Raw genomic sequence first — 15,317 nt, 5'->3', positions numbered from 1 at the left:
CTAAGAGGCATCTCACTCGGGTAGCTTAGAAAACCTGTCTGTTGTCTCCTATATGCTGGATTATAAGACCCTTACAAATCAACAAAGCGCTTTCAGCCTATAACAAATTTGTTGTGATGACTAAGATCAGTTGCGGCTGTGTCTACTAGTTCGTCAAAGAATATATATATGAGCTGAAACCAGCTTGCTTGAATCGCGCATTTCTTTATAACTTAACATCTCAAAGAGAGTTGATTGACCGACGCTTACTTGATTTTGCGAGTTTAACTGCTTGCGGCTGACGCTGCAACCGCAGCAACGCATTGTTATCAAAATATTTCGGCTCTTCCTGCACGTGCGCTTCAAAAATGGTCATAGCAGAGGCACGCATGCATTTCTTAATAAACAAGTTTCAAGCGCAGGAAAGCGCAGTTAAACTGCAACTTCGTGCGAGTTATATCAAAAAATACGCGTGTGTGACGAAAAATCTTGCGCAAATACCATGTTTACGATAAAATTAAATATTGTAATAATAGCGGTACTCACCGGTTTCACTTGTAATGCGCCGCGTTCCGTAGCGGCTGGCTCGCGCATACTTGGGCTCTTCGCCACTTATTCCAAATCGCATATGCTCATCCATTGCACCGTGGCCGAGCAGTTAGCGCGCGTCGGACATAATGTCACCGTGATTGGTATTATCGAAAATGTCTATCCGAATGCCACATACAAATATATGCACCTGCAGCTGCCGGATGGCGGTATTTTAGATGACACAGCAAAAACTACATTACAGCATGCATGGAGTCTACGTTTATGGCGTATCAGGCCTACCGCACGCAACAGTTATATGAGTAAGTGCAAAAATGTGAATTTAAAGCCTGATAAGAAAGAAAGGAGTGGGTGGGTAGTAGAAGCATAAATAGCAAGATAAGATCTTCAATAGGTAAGAGAGATAACAAAATAACGTCCGCATAAAACTCCAATCCGCTAGCCTTTGCAATCAACCTCCACAGAAGTATTTGTCTTTATAACGCATTTATGAAGAAGTTTGGATAATGAGAAAGTTCAGAATTCAAGTCTCTAGATATTGATTCTAATCATCCTATTTTAAAAAAACAGTTATTTCGTTTTCCAAAGCACCATTAATGTGTCTTTGGACCAAAATCCAACTTATACCTTTTCACCGGAGCCATCTAGAACTTAAGCTTTATTAAATAGCATGGGCTATTTTTGTAGACCGCTGTACTTTGGAGTACATAGACTACTTTATACTTGTGGTAGTCTGAAACTTGCTGACTCATCTCGAAGCATGCTTATCGCCAATACTTGCAGTGTTTTACCTAAGGTCATCACAATCAATTGCTCTTCTGTTTACAAGTTAGTGGCTTTGGCAGTCGGCAAACTGTTCATTTGTTACAACCTATTATTAGTAGTATAAGAAATCTAGTATTGATAGTCAATAAGAAACATGTTGAGCTATAATCTCAGCGCTTTTACTTTCACATAAAGTGAGGCTTATAGAGCGACCGCACTTATATCTAAAAAATAACACACAAATGTCGCTTATCACTCAATAAACGAATACCGAAATATATATTAAAATATATACTATAGCAATCAGTACAAAACACGCTGAGTCATCTTGAAGCATTCTTATCACCAATTCACTTTCATTTTTTTTACATATGGTGCTGATAATAAATTTGTGTTCTCTTTATACGTCAGTTTCATTAGCATACGGCAAACAGTTAAAGTGCTTTAATCTATATATTTCAACAACGAAAACAAAGTCAGATAAAGTATATAAATTTCTTGATTACCAAATGGAATGAATACTTAAAGTTGAAACGAGTTGTGCTTAAAAGTAATGGACTATCAGACTGAAGATATTTTAGGGACATTCACATCTCTTGATTTAAGTTAGACAGTCTTATGAACTGTGGCTTTCAACCAAGCTAACTAAGAAAGCACAGCTTGCTCTCAACTTTGTAGCACAGCTTTCGAAAGAGAGTTGCACAATTTTGAGCACAAGACTTAAGCTTAACTCGGCACATTGGTATAGATCAAAACTCCAAGCAGAGAAGGTAGCAAACAATTAAAAAATCTGTACTAGGTACTTTAAAGAACTAGGATTAACCAACTACGCAGAACAAGAAAGATCATAAAGTTCTGAAGACCCAAAATATAGCCGAAATTTCATTTAGAAGCAGTCCACGTCGATGCCTATAAAAGCGTATAGTGATAGTGCTCTATTTGGATTACCTTACACAGAGTAATTAAATATATAAGTAAGTTGTAAAGCTAAAGTCTGTATTACGATATGTTATATCTGGAGATGAGACGTGTACCAAAGACCTCATAAGTCCACTATAATTTAATAAATACATGAGTTATTTTGAAGCTTCTATAAGAGACTGAGCATATAGATAAGATTAGATACGAATCGAGTGCTGGTTTGAATGGGCAGTGCGAAAATGTTCACAAATAAAAGCTACAGAAATCACAGCTACGAAAAATCTGCATAAAGCTAAAACTTTAAAGTAAGACTTTATTTTATTTTGTAACGAAATATCATCTCAATTGATAACCTAAGAAATAGATGAACGTAGCTGTCTAACACTCTACTCGTTCCATAGGGAAAGATAATGGAACAAGCTTCGCAGTCTAACATTAAATTCTTTGCTTCTAAGCCAATGCTATACCATAATGCTATCTTTAGCGGCGTTGTAGAACAAGAAATCTAACATCAAGCGTGTCAAACGAAGTATTGGCACACTTCAGCTCTTACTTTAGGGTACTACGGTAACAGTGTGCTGGGTGTCTCGTAGCATTGAAAATAAGACCGTAGTGTTCTTAGCAGGCGTGCCGGAATCAGACGCGCATTTCGACATATTGACTAAGCTCAATGTCGTCACTTTCTAGGCAATCCGTCTTTTTGACAAAGCTACACGCGATTGTGTATATTGTTAGGCTTCTCAAAACTATTTCTTACATATACCATAATTGCTCTTATCAGCAGACACCTTCTCATTATACCAACTAACATGCTTAATAAATATTTACACAATAACTAGTATATCACATGGCGCATCTTAAAAAATCATTTAGTATGCTTTAAACTTTTCGTCGGTTAATGTCAAAAAGTAACGGAAATGAACGGTTGCAAAATATTTACGTTTTACGTTTGGATTCTGCTCTACCTTGCACTTTGCAGTAGGCACATAAACGCGGCACGTATACTCGGCTTCTTTCCAACACCATCCAAGTCGCACACACTCATACACGCCGCCATTGCTGACACTCTGGCACACGCTGGTCACGATGTCACCGTAATCGGTACTTCAAAGAATGTCTATCCAAATGCCAAATATAAATTCATGGAGATTGAACTGAGCGAAGCTACAAATTCGCATAAAACCATATTGCAAACTATGGTCAACAAACCGAAACCCTTTTATTTAAACATATTCAATTTTGTACACTCTTTTGCCAACACTGCCAATCGAACACTGAACCATCCGAAGATGAAGGATTTCTTGCGCACACATGGCGCGGGCGCTTTTGATTTGGTTCTGCTGGGATACGCAGCCAATGATTTCGCGATGGGACTTGGCGCACATTTTGGTTGCCCGATTGTATTATCCTTTATGGTCCAGCCGCTCTATTCTACTAATCGTTTAGTGGGTAATCCCTCGGAGAATGCCTATGCGCCATCGTTGTTAAGTGGCCTAAAAGCACCGCTGGCATTTTGGGGACGTGTCTTGAGCTTCTTGGCCACCTTTTTTGAGCAATGTATCGCATCGCCGATTATTGAAATAAATGCGTTTAAGATTTACAAGTGAGTGAGGACCAGAAGTTATATTTTGAAATGTATTGTTAAGTTAATTATTTATGAAAATTGTATAGGTTTGTTCTTAAGTGACTATCAAAGCTTAAAGTGATGTGATCCTAAGATCTTGAGGTGACAGCTAGCTCTATATAAAAAAAGCAAGAGCCTTATCTTGCCAGTGCTTAAGTGACTATCAAAGCTTAAAGTGATGTGATCCTATAATATTGAGGTGATCATGCGGGCAGCTAGCTCTGTATGAGTAAAGCAGGACCTCTGCCTGGCCAGTGCTTAATTGACTATCAAGACTTGAAGTGGTGTGATCCTAAAATATTGAGGTGATCATGCAGGTCTATATAAAAAAGCAAGAGCCTTATCTTGCCAGTGCTTCCGGGACTATCAAAGCTTAAAGTGATGTGATCCTAAAATCTTAAGGTGATCTTGTAGGCAGCTAGCTCCATATAAGTAAAGCAGTAGCCCTGTCTGGCGAATGCTTCAGTGACTATCAAGGCTTGAAGTGATGTGATCTAAGAATCTTAAAGTGATCTTGTAGGCAGCTAGTTCCATATAAGTAAAGCAGGAGCAGTGTCTGGCGAATGCTTAAGTGACTATCACTACTTGCAATGGGGTAATCCGGGGATCTTCAGGCGATCTCGTAGCTAGCTCTATTTCAAAAAAAAAGTAACTGCTTTGTAGCGCTCAGATGACTTAAAAACTATTCGGTAATGTGAACTGAGCAAATTAAAAAAAAAACCTATATCTAAGTAGACAGTAAGCCAGGTTACTCAAGCAACTACACAAACGGCTGTGGGAATAATCTGTAGAGCTAAAGGTGATCTTGCAGTTGGCTAATATTTAGACTTATATTACGCTACTATGTATTTCCAATTACTGAATTATATATAATACAAACAAATTTAACCATTGAAATAATTTAATGCCGTTTAATAAACATTAAAACCATTAGATAAGATTGAAAACACAATAAACTGATATCGCGACATTCGATCGCTTATCATTTATCAGGTACTTGCAGCTATAACGTATACCACAGGCCACTTAGTAGCCTCGTTTCCTTGTACGCGTACGGTTAATAAATTTATTAGCAATGACAGCTGTTACTTTTTCATTTATTGCGTTCGGCGTTCTGCTCGTGCTCTCTAGCAGCACTCTCAGCGGAGAATGTGCACGCATACTCGCCTTCTTCCCTACCACAATGCGTTCACATCAGTTAATGAATTGTGCTTTGGCCAAAGTGCTGGCCGAAGCCGGCCACAATGTAACTGTGCTTGGTGCCACTACGAACGTTTACCCGCGCGCTAAATACCGTTACCTACGTATCGATGGACCAGCGATTGGCAATGAATTGACTAAAAATTTCATAAAAATACCAAGCATGTATACATCCATATACATGGGTATGTTGCATCCAATATTACGTGTACATAATGCAACCTTGGCACAGCCAAAAGTGCAACATTTCTTACAAACCTCTCAAGAAAGCGACTACGATCTATTGCTGTTGACTTATTTAATTAATGATTTCCATATTGGCTTGGGCGCACACTTCAAATGCCCTATAATCTTGTTCTATGTGATGGAGCCTACGCAAAAGATACATAGCTGGGTGGGAAATCCCGCTGAGCTTTCATATGCGCCTTTACAGCTGAGCGGTATGGTGCAACCATTAAGTTTTTTTGAACGAGTGAAAAACTTTTTGTGGTACCTACTCGAATTTGTGTTGATGTATGGCTTCATGGAGACATCAATAGAAGAATTCTACAAGTAAGTGTCAAGAATGAAAGTTTTTTGGTTTCAAAAATATTTACAATAGCAGGTATGCACAAGAAATTATGGACCGAATCGTAAGTTGGAGTGATACAAAACAATCTCAGCTTTCCCAAAGAATTGTAGAGACACGCTAGCGCTTCCATAAATTTTAAAAACCAATGCTCTCTACGAGACCAACAGGTTTTTTATTGGCCGGAAAAGCCATCTAAGAGCTAAAGGGTGGCAAAATTAGCCACTTTTCTGTAAACTATTTTGCAGACCACAATCTTTACTTTCCTAATAATGCTCTGAATGGTAATACCACACGGAATACAGATATCAACCTTGCCTTTCCAGCAAATTAAAGTTAAGTTAAGGGCTGTAAGCAGCTGGTAATCAGAGAAAAGCCTCATTACATAAAAGAGAACGCAGAAAGCTTCGTTTACTTTAGCTCTTTTTGAAACAGAAGCTCATGGCAAAAGGCAAACGTTCTCGACCACGTCATTTCGGCAATATCTGAGGTAAATCTATAAAACTGAGATCGCTCTTGATACTCCTTTTTGATGAAGATTGAATATCGTAAACGCACGTAGACGGTTATATATTGTATAATTCATTTTCGGCAAATCAAACGTGGAAGAAAACTTTTTCTTTTGATTGGAGCTCTAGAGTTTAGACAATTGCTTTTACTAGGGTCTAAACCAACCACCAGCGTTGGTACTTCGGTACACAGTTGTTATAAAACCATTTTATGATTTTTAGGAACAAAGAATTAGTTGCTTTTTCTAATGTAAAATTAGCAGTAGAATGCAAATTGAAATTGTTTGTCAGTTATGTTTTTTTTTTTGCATAATTTTCATTTGAAACATAGTTAACAAAATTGGTTTCCCATTAATAGTTAAACATACTGTAGCGTCTGTGCGCATTCTGCTTTGTGATTGGCGCTCGCATACAGTCAAGTCAACGAATGCTGAGCGAAGTGTTGTGTGCATACTAAAGCAGAGTGGCTCGCGATCTAAACACGTAATTCTTAGTTCTCAATTTTGGAAGTCATCCATGATATATAATCTCTAAGCATTAACCTACAAAGTAACTTTAAACAAACTAACTTTGCAAGTCATAAGTACATACCGATAGCATCTTAAAGAAATTAGAATATCACTCCTAGTAAGTATAAAAATAGTAAGATAAAAAATATCAATTTCTGCTTAAGTGCTCAACCAACATACAATATATTTACATATATAATTGCTTTCATTATTAATCGGCGCTCAGTTGTCGTTTGTTTGTTCGAACGCGTAGAACGTAGTACAGGGAAAAGCGAAGTGTTCTGTGAGCAATTATTTAGTCGAAACATAATCGATAGAGAAAGAGATTTTCATTCGTCATGTCAACTAAAAGCTTATCCAGCTTACTGCTGTTTATCGGTTTTGCCGCCACGCGCTTCAATTTGGCAACTACCGCGCGTATACTGGGCTTCTTTCCGTCACCCTCGAAATCGCATCTCATCATACATGCCGCTGTCGCCGACACGTTAGCGCAAGCTGGACACGACGTCACTATTTTCGGCGCTGCTAAAAATGTGTATCCCAATGCCAAGTACAAGTATATAGAGCTTGAGCACAAAACACTTGATAACAACATCGTCACGAGTATGGTGAAAGATTCGGCGCCGTTTTATAAGCAATTCGGTAACCTGTTGAAGTCGATCGCCACTTCCGCGAACGATTCTATAACACATCCGCGCGTACTGAGTTTTCTGCAGGAGCACGGCGCTGGCGATTTTGATCTGGTCATAGTCGGTTACTTTATGAACGATGTTCATTTCGGTTTAGCGGCACATTTTCAATGTCCATTAATTGTATCTTTTATGATACAACCAGTTATGACGGTCAACAGAATGGTTGGTAATCCTACCGAGTTTGCGTACGTACCAACTTTGATGGCGAAACAAAAACAACCGATGGATTTCGTGGCGCGTGTGAAGAACCTTTTTGCCGGTATAATTGAGGAGTTGGTTTTTTCTGTAATCAGTAACAATTTGCAACAAAAGCTTTACGAGTAAGTTAACAAAGTGAAGCTAACTCGGCTTAGTTATTCAAAAATCTTTCTTATTTACAAATGAACACCACATGAAAGATTGTTATAGTTCCAAGCAAATGCTCAAGCTTTTTAAGAAAGTACCAAGAAGGGTCAGTCTTAGCGCAACAACCCAAATATATTTCGAATAGACGATTGGTAAGTTTAGGCCTCCTACTCAATTGTGCTTTGAACCCACAAAGAATGCTTTGTAATGAGGACTCGCATGAAGTCAAATCAAGGACTGCTGAACGATATGTTGTGTACATGTGAAAGCAGACAAGTTCGCAACGCTCGCGTTCTAAACATGCACTTCTTAGTTCAGAATTTTACAAGTCATCGCCAAGTCATGAGCACTTACTGATAGCAGTTTGAAGTAATTAGAAAATCACTCCTAGTAAGTATATAAATAGTTAGATAAAAAATATCAATTTTTGCTTAAGTGCTCAACCAACATACAATATATTTACATATATAATTGCTTTCATTATTAATCGGCGCTCAGTTGTCGTTTGTTTGTTCGAACGCGTAGAACGTAGTACAGGGAAAAGCGAAGTGTTCTGTGAGCAATTAGGTAGTCGAAACATAATCGATAGAGAACGAGATCTTTATTCGTCATGTCACCTAAAAGGTTATGCAGCTTACTGCTGTTTATCGGTTTTGCCGCCACGCGCTTCGATTTGGCAACTACCGCGCGTATACTGGGCTTCTTTCCGTCACCTTCGATATCGCATCTCATCATACATGCCGCTGTCGCCGACACGTTAGCGCAGGCTGGACACGACGTCACTGTTTTCGGCGCTGCTAAAAATGTGTATCCCAATGCCAAGTACAAGTATATAGAGCTTGAGCGCAAAACACTTGATAACGCCTTCATCGCTAGTATGGTGCAAAGTTCGATGTCGTTTTATAAGCAATTCGGTACTTTTTTGGAGTCGATCGCCACTTCCGCGAACGATTCCATAACAAATCCGCGCGTACAGCGTTTTCTACAGGAGCACGGCCCTGGCGATTTTGATCTAGTAATAGCCGGTTACTTTATGAACGATGTTCATTTCGGCTTAGCGGCACATTTTCAATGTCCATTAATTGTGTCTTTTATGATACAACCAGTTATGACGGTCAACAGAATGGTTGCTAATCCTAGCGAGTTTGCGTACGTACCAACTTTGATGGCGAAACAAAAACAACCAATGGATTTCGTGGCGCGTGTGAAGAACCTTTTTGCCGGTATAATTGAGGAAATGTTCATTTCGGTATTCAGTAATCATTTGCAACAAAATCTTTACGAGTAAGTTCGTCATGCCAAAATCGGTTTTCTATACAGAAGAACACTACATGAAAGACTGTTGCTCTTCCCGACCCTAAAACTCAAACTTTTTCACTAGCCACCAACATTTAAAGAGATTCTTACATATTTACTTATGGATCATTTAAGAAAGTCCAAGGGGGGTCAGTCTTAGCGCAACAACTCAAATATATTTCGAATAGGATTTCTTTTCGGATTTTGGTCAGTTTAGGCCTCCTACACAATTGTACTACGAACCCACAAAAAATATCGAGACTAGTCACTAGTACAAATTGCTAATGTTTATGCTGTGAGAACTTAAGAAATATAGATATAATTGAAATTGAAATTTTAAAGAACCATAGTGCCAATAATTATGTGATAATCGCTTTTGACTTCCTGCACCTAAAATACGACATCTTCTTACTAATCTCGTTGCTTACGGGTTTCAGTCTGTACCTGACTCAAATCTTCGTTGCATAGTGAGGGTCATAGCGCTAATTCCTGACAGATTATATTCTGCGATTTATTTAGCATCTTTATGTGGGTTTAATATCAGCTGGATCTCTCACTTCACTACTTTTATAACCGAGTAAGCGAGTGATTTAAGCTGTTCTATTTGTCACAAGGCTTGGTAATGGTTAACAGCATTGCAAGCAAGTCTTCTCTGATATAATACAGCTCACATTTTCTACTAAAATTTGTCAGCTGCTTTTATATGTAAAACAAAGTTCAACTACTTTTGGCTCGAGTGTCTAATTTTATTTTCGCGTGTCTATTTTTATTAATGGAAGAATTAATTTTTACGCACGGACAGGTTTGTAATTATTTTAACAACAACAATGCTTGAAAACGTATGTCAATACCGATACGAGTACTAAATATGGCAACCTTTCAACTTAAAGTTTTTTATGCATTAAGAATTGTTTATTTTTTTGTTTCACCAAGAAACTCTCTACACGGTAACGAAGTCTCCACTAAAAACAACGAAAATTCGGAAACCTTTTTTTTTTTTTGACAACATCCCAGTAGTGAAAATTCGTACGGCTTCAACAGAAGCAGTGGTTTTGAGACTATCAATTAACTAGTTAAAAATTCTTTCAGCGTAGAAGTAGTGAAATTTTCAGTCGAGCAATAGGGGGTCAGTCGCACACCGATTTTAACCAGTCCAGCGATATACTAGCAAAAATTCTAATAGATTAAGTGTAATAGAATATAGTATAATTTAGTTCATTATAAATTACTATTTCTTAATTATTTCTCAAAACTAACCAGTATCGATCCAAAATGCATCAGTCAACAACACCACATAGCAAGTTTGCCGCACCAATAGATTGACGCAACCAAACACACAATTGGCGAATAATAAAAAAATAATGAGCATTCGCTATAAGTCTCTAAATTCCAAGTATCAGTTGCACTGACCACCACAAACAATCAGCTGTTACCTACAGAGTATTTATGCTTACCGAAAACAAGTTCTACCACTTAGTATTCGACACATAGCACAGACGCGCACAACAACCGCACGCACGCCAAATTCTAAACGCGTCAACAAATATTTATGTGTTTCTGGAAAAGGAAATACATTAAAAAAAAACAATAGGCAAAGCATGAGCCAGCGTGCTAAATACACCAACTGGCTACCCGCTGCCTACATCGCACTCTCTTGTGTGCTCAGCGTGTATCCGACAACGTGCGTTGACGCAGCACGCATATTGGGCTTCTTCTCTTCACCCTCGAAGTCGCATATAATTGTGCATTGCGCCGTTGCCGATGCGCTGGCGCAAGCCGGTCATGACGTCACCGTCATCGCTTCCGGGCCGAATGTGCGTAAACAGGCGAAATACAAATATATCGAATTGGCAACGATGGGCGACCATCCGCTCATGTCCACCGATATTGTGAATAAACGTCAGCCCTTTTGGCGGCGTTTCGGTTCGTTTTTAAGTGCGATTAATCGGAATGCCAATGAAACGCACCACAACCCGCGCGTACAACGATTTCTACAGCAACATCAGGCGGGTGATTTTGATTTGTTGCTGTTTGGTTATTTCATGAACGATTTCCAATTGGGTTTGGCGGGACATTTTCGCTGTCCCATTGTGGTATCCTTCATGATTCAGCCGATCTTTGCAGTGAATAAGTTTGTGGGCAATCCCAGTGAACCCGCATACGTGCCGGGTATATTCGGCTATTTGGTGCAGCCAATGAAGTTTTTGGAGCGTGTGAAAAACATGATTGTCGCTATGATCGAAGAAATTGTGATCCAAACGATGATGGATTATCACGAAAGTAAATACTATAAGTGAGTTTTGAGGGTGCCAACCACCTGTGTGTATTGTGTAGCAAACTGAAATTAATTCTGATTAAGTAGCGTGGACTCTAATGCTTAGAAGGTTAAAATTATAACCTAATGACTTTAGTGGCAACTAATTGAAAGGTATTTTGCTCCTTCGCTAGTAAGAGTTTTAACTCAGGGAATTTATGTTCAGCTTGTTGAGTCCAAACATCGATATACCAAAAAGTTTTAAAAACGATTGGCAAGAAAAATACAAGTTATTGTACCCACCATAATAAACTAGTATTCAGTTTGAGATAAAAATTTAAAAAAAAAGATTTTCTGTCGTAGTATGCATATACTCTTTTTATGTATGCCTTTACTCTTTAAAAATATGCGTTACATTTTCTAAATAGTAATTAAGAGTTTCAAGCAATTATGGAATGGTGATACTTAGGATTCACAAATATATACCTTCTTATCTAATGATAACCATAAATCAAAAAAAGTAATCAACAGCTCTTTGTTAACAAGTCTAGTACGGCCGGACTGTAGTAACAGCGTTTGTTTTATTTAAGCCGCCTTATCGCAAACGCCACGCCTGTTTCAACACCCTGTCCTTATTACGTCGCTATCATTGAGCAAACGGTCCGCGTATATACTCACAGCTTGCAGCCTTGTCTACACAGTAGCCAGGGGCATGAGCAAATAGCGCGATTAATGGATGATCTTACATGCTTTATTAGCTTAACACCGTTGAGCGGTATCAGTCACTACTAATCCTTACGTAAATATTTTCTAGGCAGTAGTACTAGTAACTTAGAAAAATTAAAATATTTATGGATGCGCACAAATTAATAACCGTTATAATCTTATAGTGGCACTCAGTCACCTTTAGACACGCGATCCACACAGTAACGCAAAGCTTCGTCGCGCTTTAGATATGTCTCTACACGCTACTGTCGTCGTATTTATCGTCCTCGTTATTGGTGGCTTCAACGCACCTCCAACTTTGGTGTATTCCGCACGTATTCTCGGTTTCTTTCCATCAGTTTCACCATCACATCTGTTCATACATTGTGCCGTCGCGGATGCTCTTGCCGATGCTGGACACAATGTTACCGTGCTGTCATCGACCACGAATCCTTACAAATTGGCGAAATACAATTACATACAATTGGATCTGCCGCTATTTCCAAAGAAATTCCTACAACGTTTGGTCATAAAAGAACAACCGTTAATCACGCGCTATCCATATTTCATTAAGGAGGTCACACAGTTGGCAAATCAGTCTTTTACCAATCCGCGTTTGCGGCAATTCCTCGCCACACATGGCGAAGGCAGCTTTGATCTGCTCATTTTGGGTTACTTCATGAACGACTTTCATTTGGGTTTGGGTGCGCACTTTAAAGTCCCTATTGTGGTCTCGTTTATGGTTCAACCGATTTTCGCCGTACACAATTTGGTTAAGAATCCAATCGAGTCCGCCTATGTGCCGACTTTGTTCTGTGAACGCAAACAACCATTGGATTTTTGGGGACGAGTGCAAAACTTTGTCGTAGCGCTGTTTGAAACATATCATATGACACTCATGGTGGAACGGGAATCGCAAAAGTATTATGAGTGAGTTGCGTTAAATTCGGAAAGTGTTTTAAGTAAGGATGATTTCAAGTGACTCAAAAGTTCAGTAAACTAACAAGTGCGAGAAGATATTCGGTAGTTAAACCCATTCAAGCTCTAAGGAGGTTAAACGCAATTTGTTTCCTTTAGATTGCAGCGTAAGATCTTGTGTGTTGGGCCATGTGAAATCGATGAGTTATAGAGCTAGCAAACTATTCCGATTTCAAGTTTAATAATATAACTCTGAAACTCGTTACGAGTGTTTGTTTGGACTTTTGAACTCTTAAGCGAGCTTGATTAAAATGATTAAAGTATCTTAAGACAAATTGTAAGCTACAATATTTTTTAAACTCTTATATCTCTCTTTACTCCTTTTTTAGATACAACTTTCCGCCAGACCGTTATCCACCACTCGATGAAGTGCGCAAGAACGTCTCACTTGTCTTCACCAACCACCATTTCAGCCAAGGGCCCATACGCCCTAATGTGCCCAACCTAATTGAAATTGGTGGCATACAAGTCAAGGAGAAACCCGATCCACTACCCACCGATATCGCTAAAATTTTGGATGAATCTAAAGAAGGCGTTATCTACTTCAGTTTAGGTAGCAACATACAAGGCTCCCATCTAACCGAGGAAAAGATAAAGATAATGTTCAATGTCATATCAAAATTGCCTTACAAGGTCTTATGGAAATGGGCACCGAACGAACTACCTGGCGAATCGAAGAACATTATCTTCCGAGAATGGCTGCCACAGGACGACATACTCGCGCATCCTAACATTAAGCTATTCATAACACACGGCGGCATGGGTAGCGTTGTGGAGTCTCAGTACCATGGTGTGCCAATGGTAGGCATACCGTTATTCGGCGATCAGCCATCAAATATGGCAAATGTTGTAAACTCCGGCTATGGCCTCTCCGTCGACTACATAACAATGACAGAGGAAAGTCTAAACAGTGCCATACAGGATGTGCTACACAATCCCAAATATAAAGAGACAGTGCAAAAATTTTCACGTCTATATCGCGATCGGCCAATGACACCACGTCAAACGGTTGTCTATTGGGTGGACTATGTGCTGCGGCATCAGGGCGCCAAACATATGCAATCGCCGGCGGTTCACCTGAATCGTTGGCAACTGTTGTCGGTCGATGTGATCGGCTTTCTGCTCGCAATTGTTCTCATCAGCGCGTTTGTGATCATAAAAGTATTCAAGCTGATTTGCTGTTGTGGAAAGAAAAACAAATTGCCTAAGGTGAAAAAGGCCAAGCAGAATTAGTGAACAAAGGCAAATGTATAAAAGGGATAGTAGCTATTTTGAGCCGAAAGCGGTGCGAAGTCGCCAACGGCTAGAAGATGAAAAACGTTTGTACGTACTGGTGTGGAAAGTAGCAATGCCGAATACGCTGAACAATTTAACAAAGGCATTATTATTTAGTCATTTAAGAAACCGATGCAATGGCCTAAATATTTTATGAATTTATGTACTGTGTATTTACTACGTCTGTACATACATATGTATACATATACATATATGTAAGTTTTCTTTAATATGATATTTGTGTATTATAGTCATAGTTAACGATAAATAAATTTGTTTAAAAATATAAAATTATTTTGGCTTAATTAAAAAAATTCTAAGCTAGCAATTCCAAAAAAAAAAAACTTAATACAATACTAAAATTTTGCTTGAAAAAATTTCCACAAATGGAAATGAATGGCACAAAAAACAAGCAAAAACATTATCTTTGGCTACACTGAAGCTTTAATGCCTTACACATTTGCATTTCTTATAGCAGAAGAGTATTAACTGACCTTTAACTTGATTTTGTTCGGTCAGTTAGTATGACAGCTATATGCTATAAGGGTTCGATCCGAACAATATGTACGGAGCTTGTAGCATGGCTTTGTACAAAGCTCCATACCAAAAATATCACGTCAAACAAAACAGTTTTCCATGCAAGAAGTAGGGTTTGTTCTGACAGTTTGTATGGAAGCAAGATGCTTACGAGGTCCGATCTGAAAAAGCTTTTGTAGATTATATTATTGGCTTAGACAATGACCTGCGCCAAATTTCGTGAAGATATCTCGTCGAATGAAATAGTCGAATGAATAGGATTCCTATCGTTCAGTTAAAATGGCAGCTATATCCTACACTGATCAACGGTACCGACAAATGAACAGCTTCTGGAGGAGAAAAGAATGTGTGCAAAATTTCAAAATGATATCACGAAAACTGGGCGACTAGTTCGCGTGTATGCAGACAGACGGACTTGGCTTTATCGACTCTGCTTGCCACGCTGGTCGTTTACAAGTATGTATTTACCTTGCAGCGCCTCCGACCTTCCTTCTGGTTGTTACCAACTACGTGATTGGAGCGAAATTATTATTTTGTGGATTATATCTTCGCATACTTTTATTTTCGTAAAATTGTTTGCGAATTTCTTTCATGTGGAAAGTTAAAAAAAT

The 15,317-nt window shown here is 38.8% G+C and overlaps 1 protein-coding gene across 6 annotated transcripts; it reads left to right on the top strand.

Moving 5' to 3' along the window:
- Nucleotides 1-3,109: 3,109 nt before the first annotated feature.
- Nucleotides 3,110-14,460, top strand: LOC106620162 (UDP-glycosyltransferase UGT5). Of its 6 annotated transcripts, none has more exons than XM_036359480.2 (2): nucleotides 3,110-3,817; nucleotides 13,224-14,460. In XM_036359480.2, exons 1-2 carry the CDS (start codon nucleotides 3,132-3,134, stop codon nucleotides 14,125-14,127), a joined length of 1,590 nt encoding a protein of 529 aa, XP_036215373.2. In that variant the 5' UTR covers nucleotides 3,110-3,131; the 3' UTR covers nucleotides 14,128-14,460. The 6 variants fall into 6 exon arrangements, with proteins under 6 accessions (XP_036215373.2, XP_036215375.2, XP_036215376.2 ...); XM_036359482.2 differs by lacking the exon at nucleotides 3,110-3,817 and adding an exon at nucleotides 4,899-5,590; XM_036359483.2 differs by lacking the exon at nucleotides 3,110-3,817 and adding an exon at nucleotides 6,885-7,636.
- Nucleotides 14,461-15,317: the final 857 nt, after the last annotated feature.

Source organism: Bactrocera oleae, chromosome 5 (genome assembly GCF_042242935.1).
Source record: "Bactrocera oleae isolate idBacOlea1 chromosome 5, idBacOlea1, whole genome shotgun sequence".
NCBI classification, from domain to species: Eukaryota; Metazoa; Arthropoda; class Insecta; order Diptera; family Tephritidae; genus Bactrocera; species Bactrocera oleae.
This window is presented reverse-complemented; position numbering and strand designations above follow the sequence as displayed.

Bases quoted from the DNA above. Each gene is read 5' to 3' on its own strand.
- LOC106620162 (XM_036359479.2), top strand. From the start codon at position 10,556: ATGAGCCAGCGTGCTAAATACACCAACTGGCTACCCGCTGCCTACATC. The intron at 11,251-13,223 runs GTGAGTTTTGAG...CTCCTTTTTTAG, and splicing joins CACGAAAGTAAATACTATAA to ATACAACTTTCCGCCAGACC.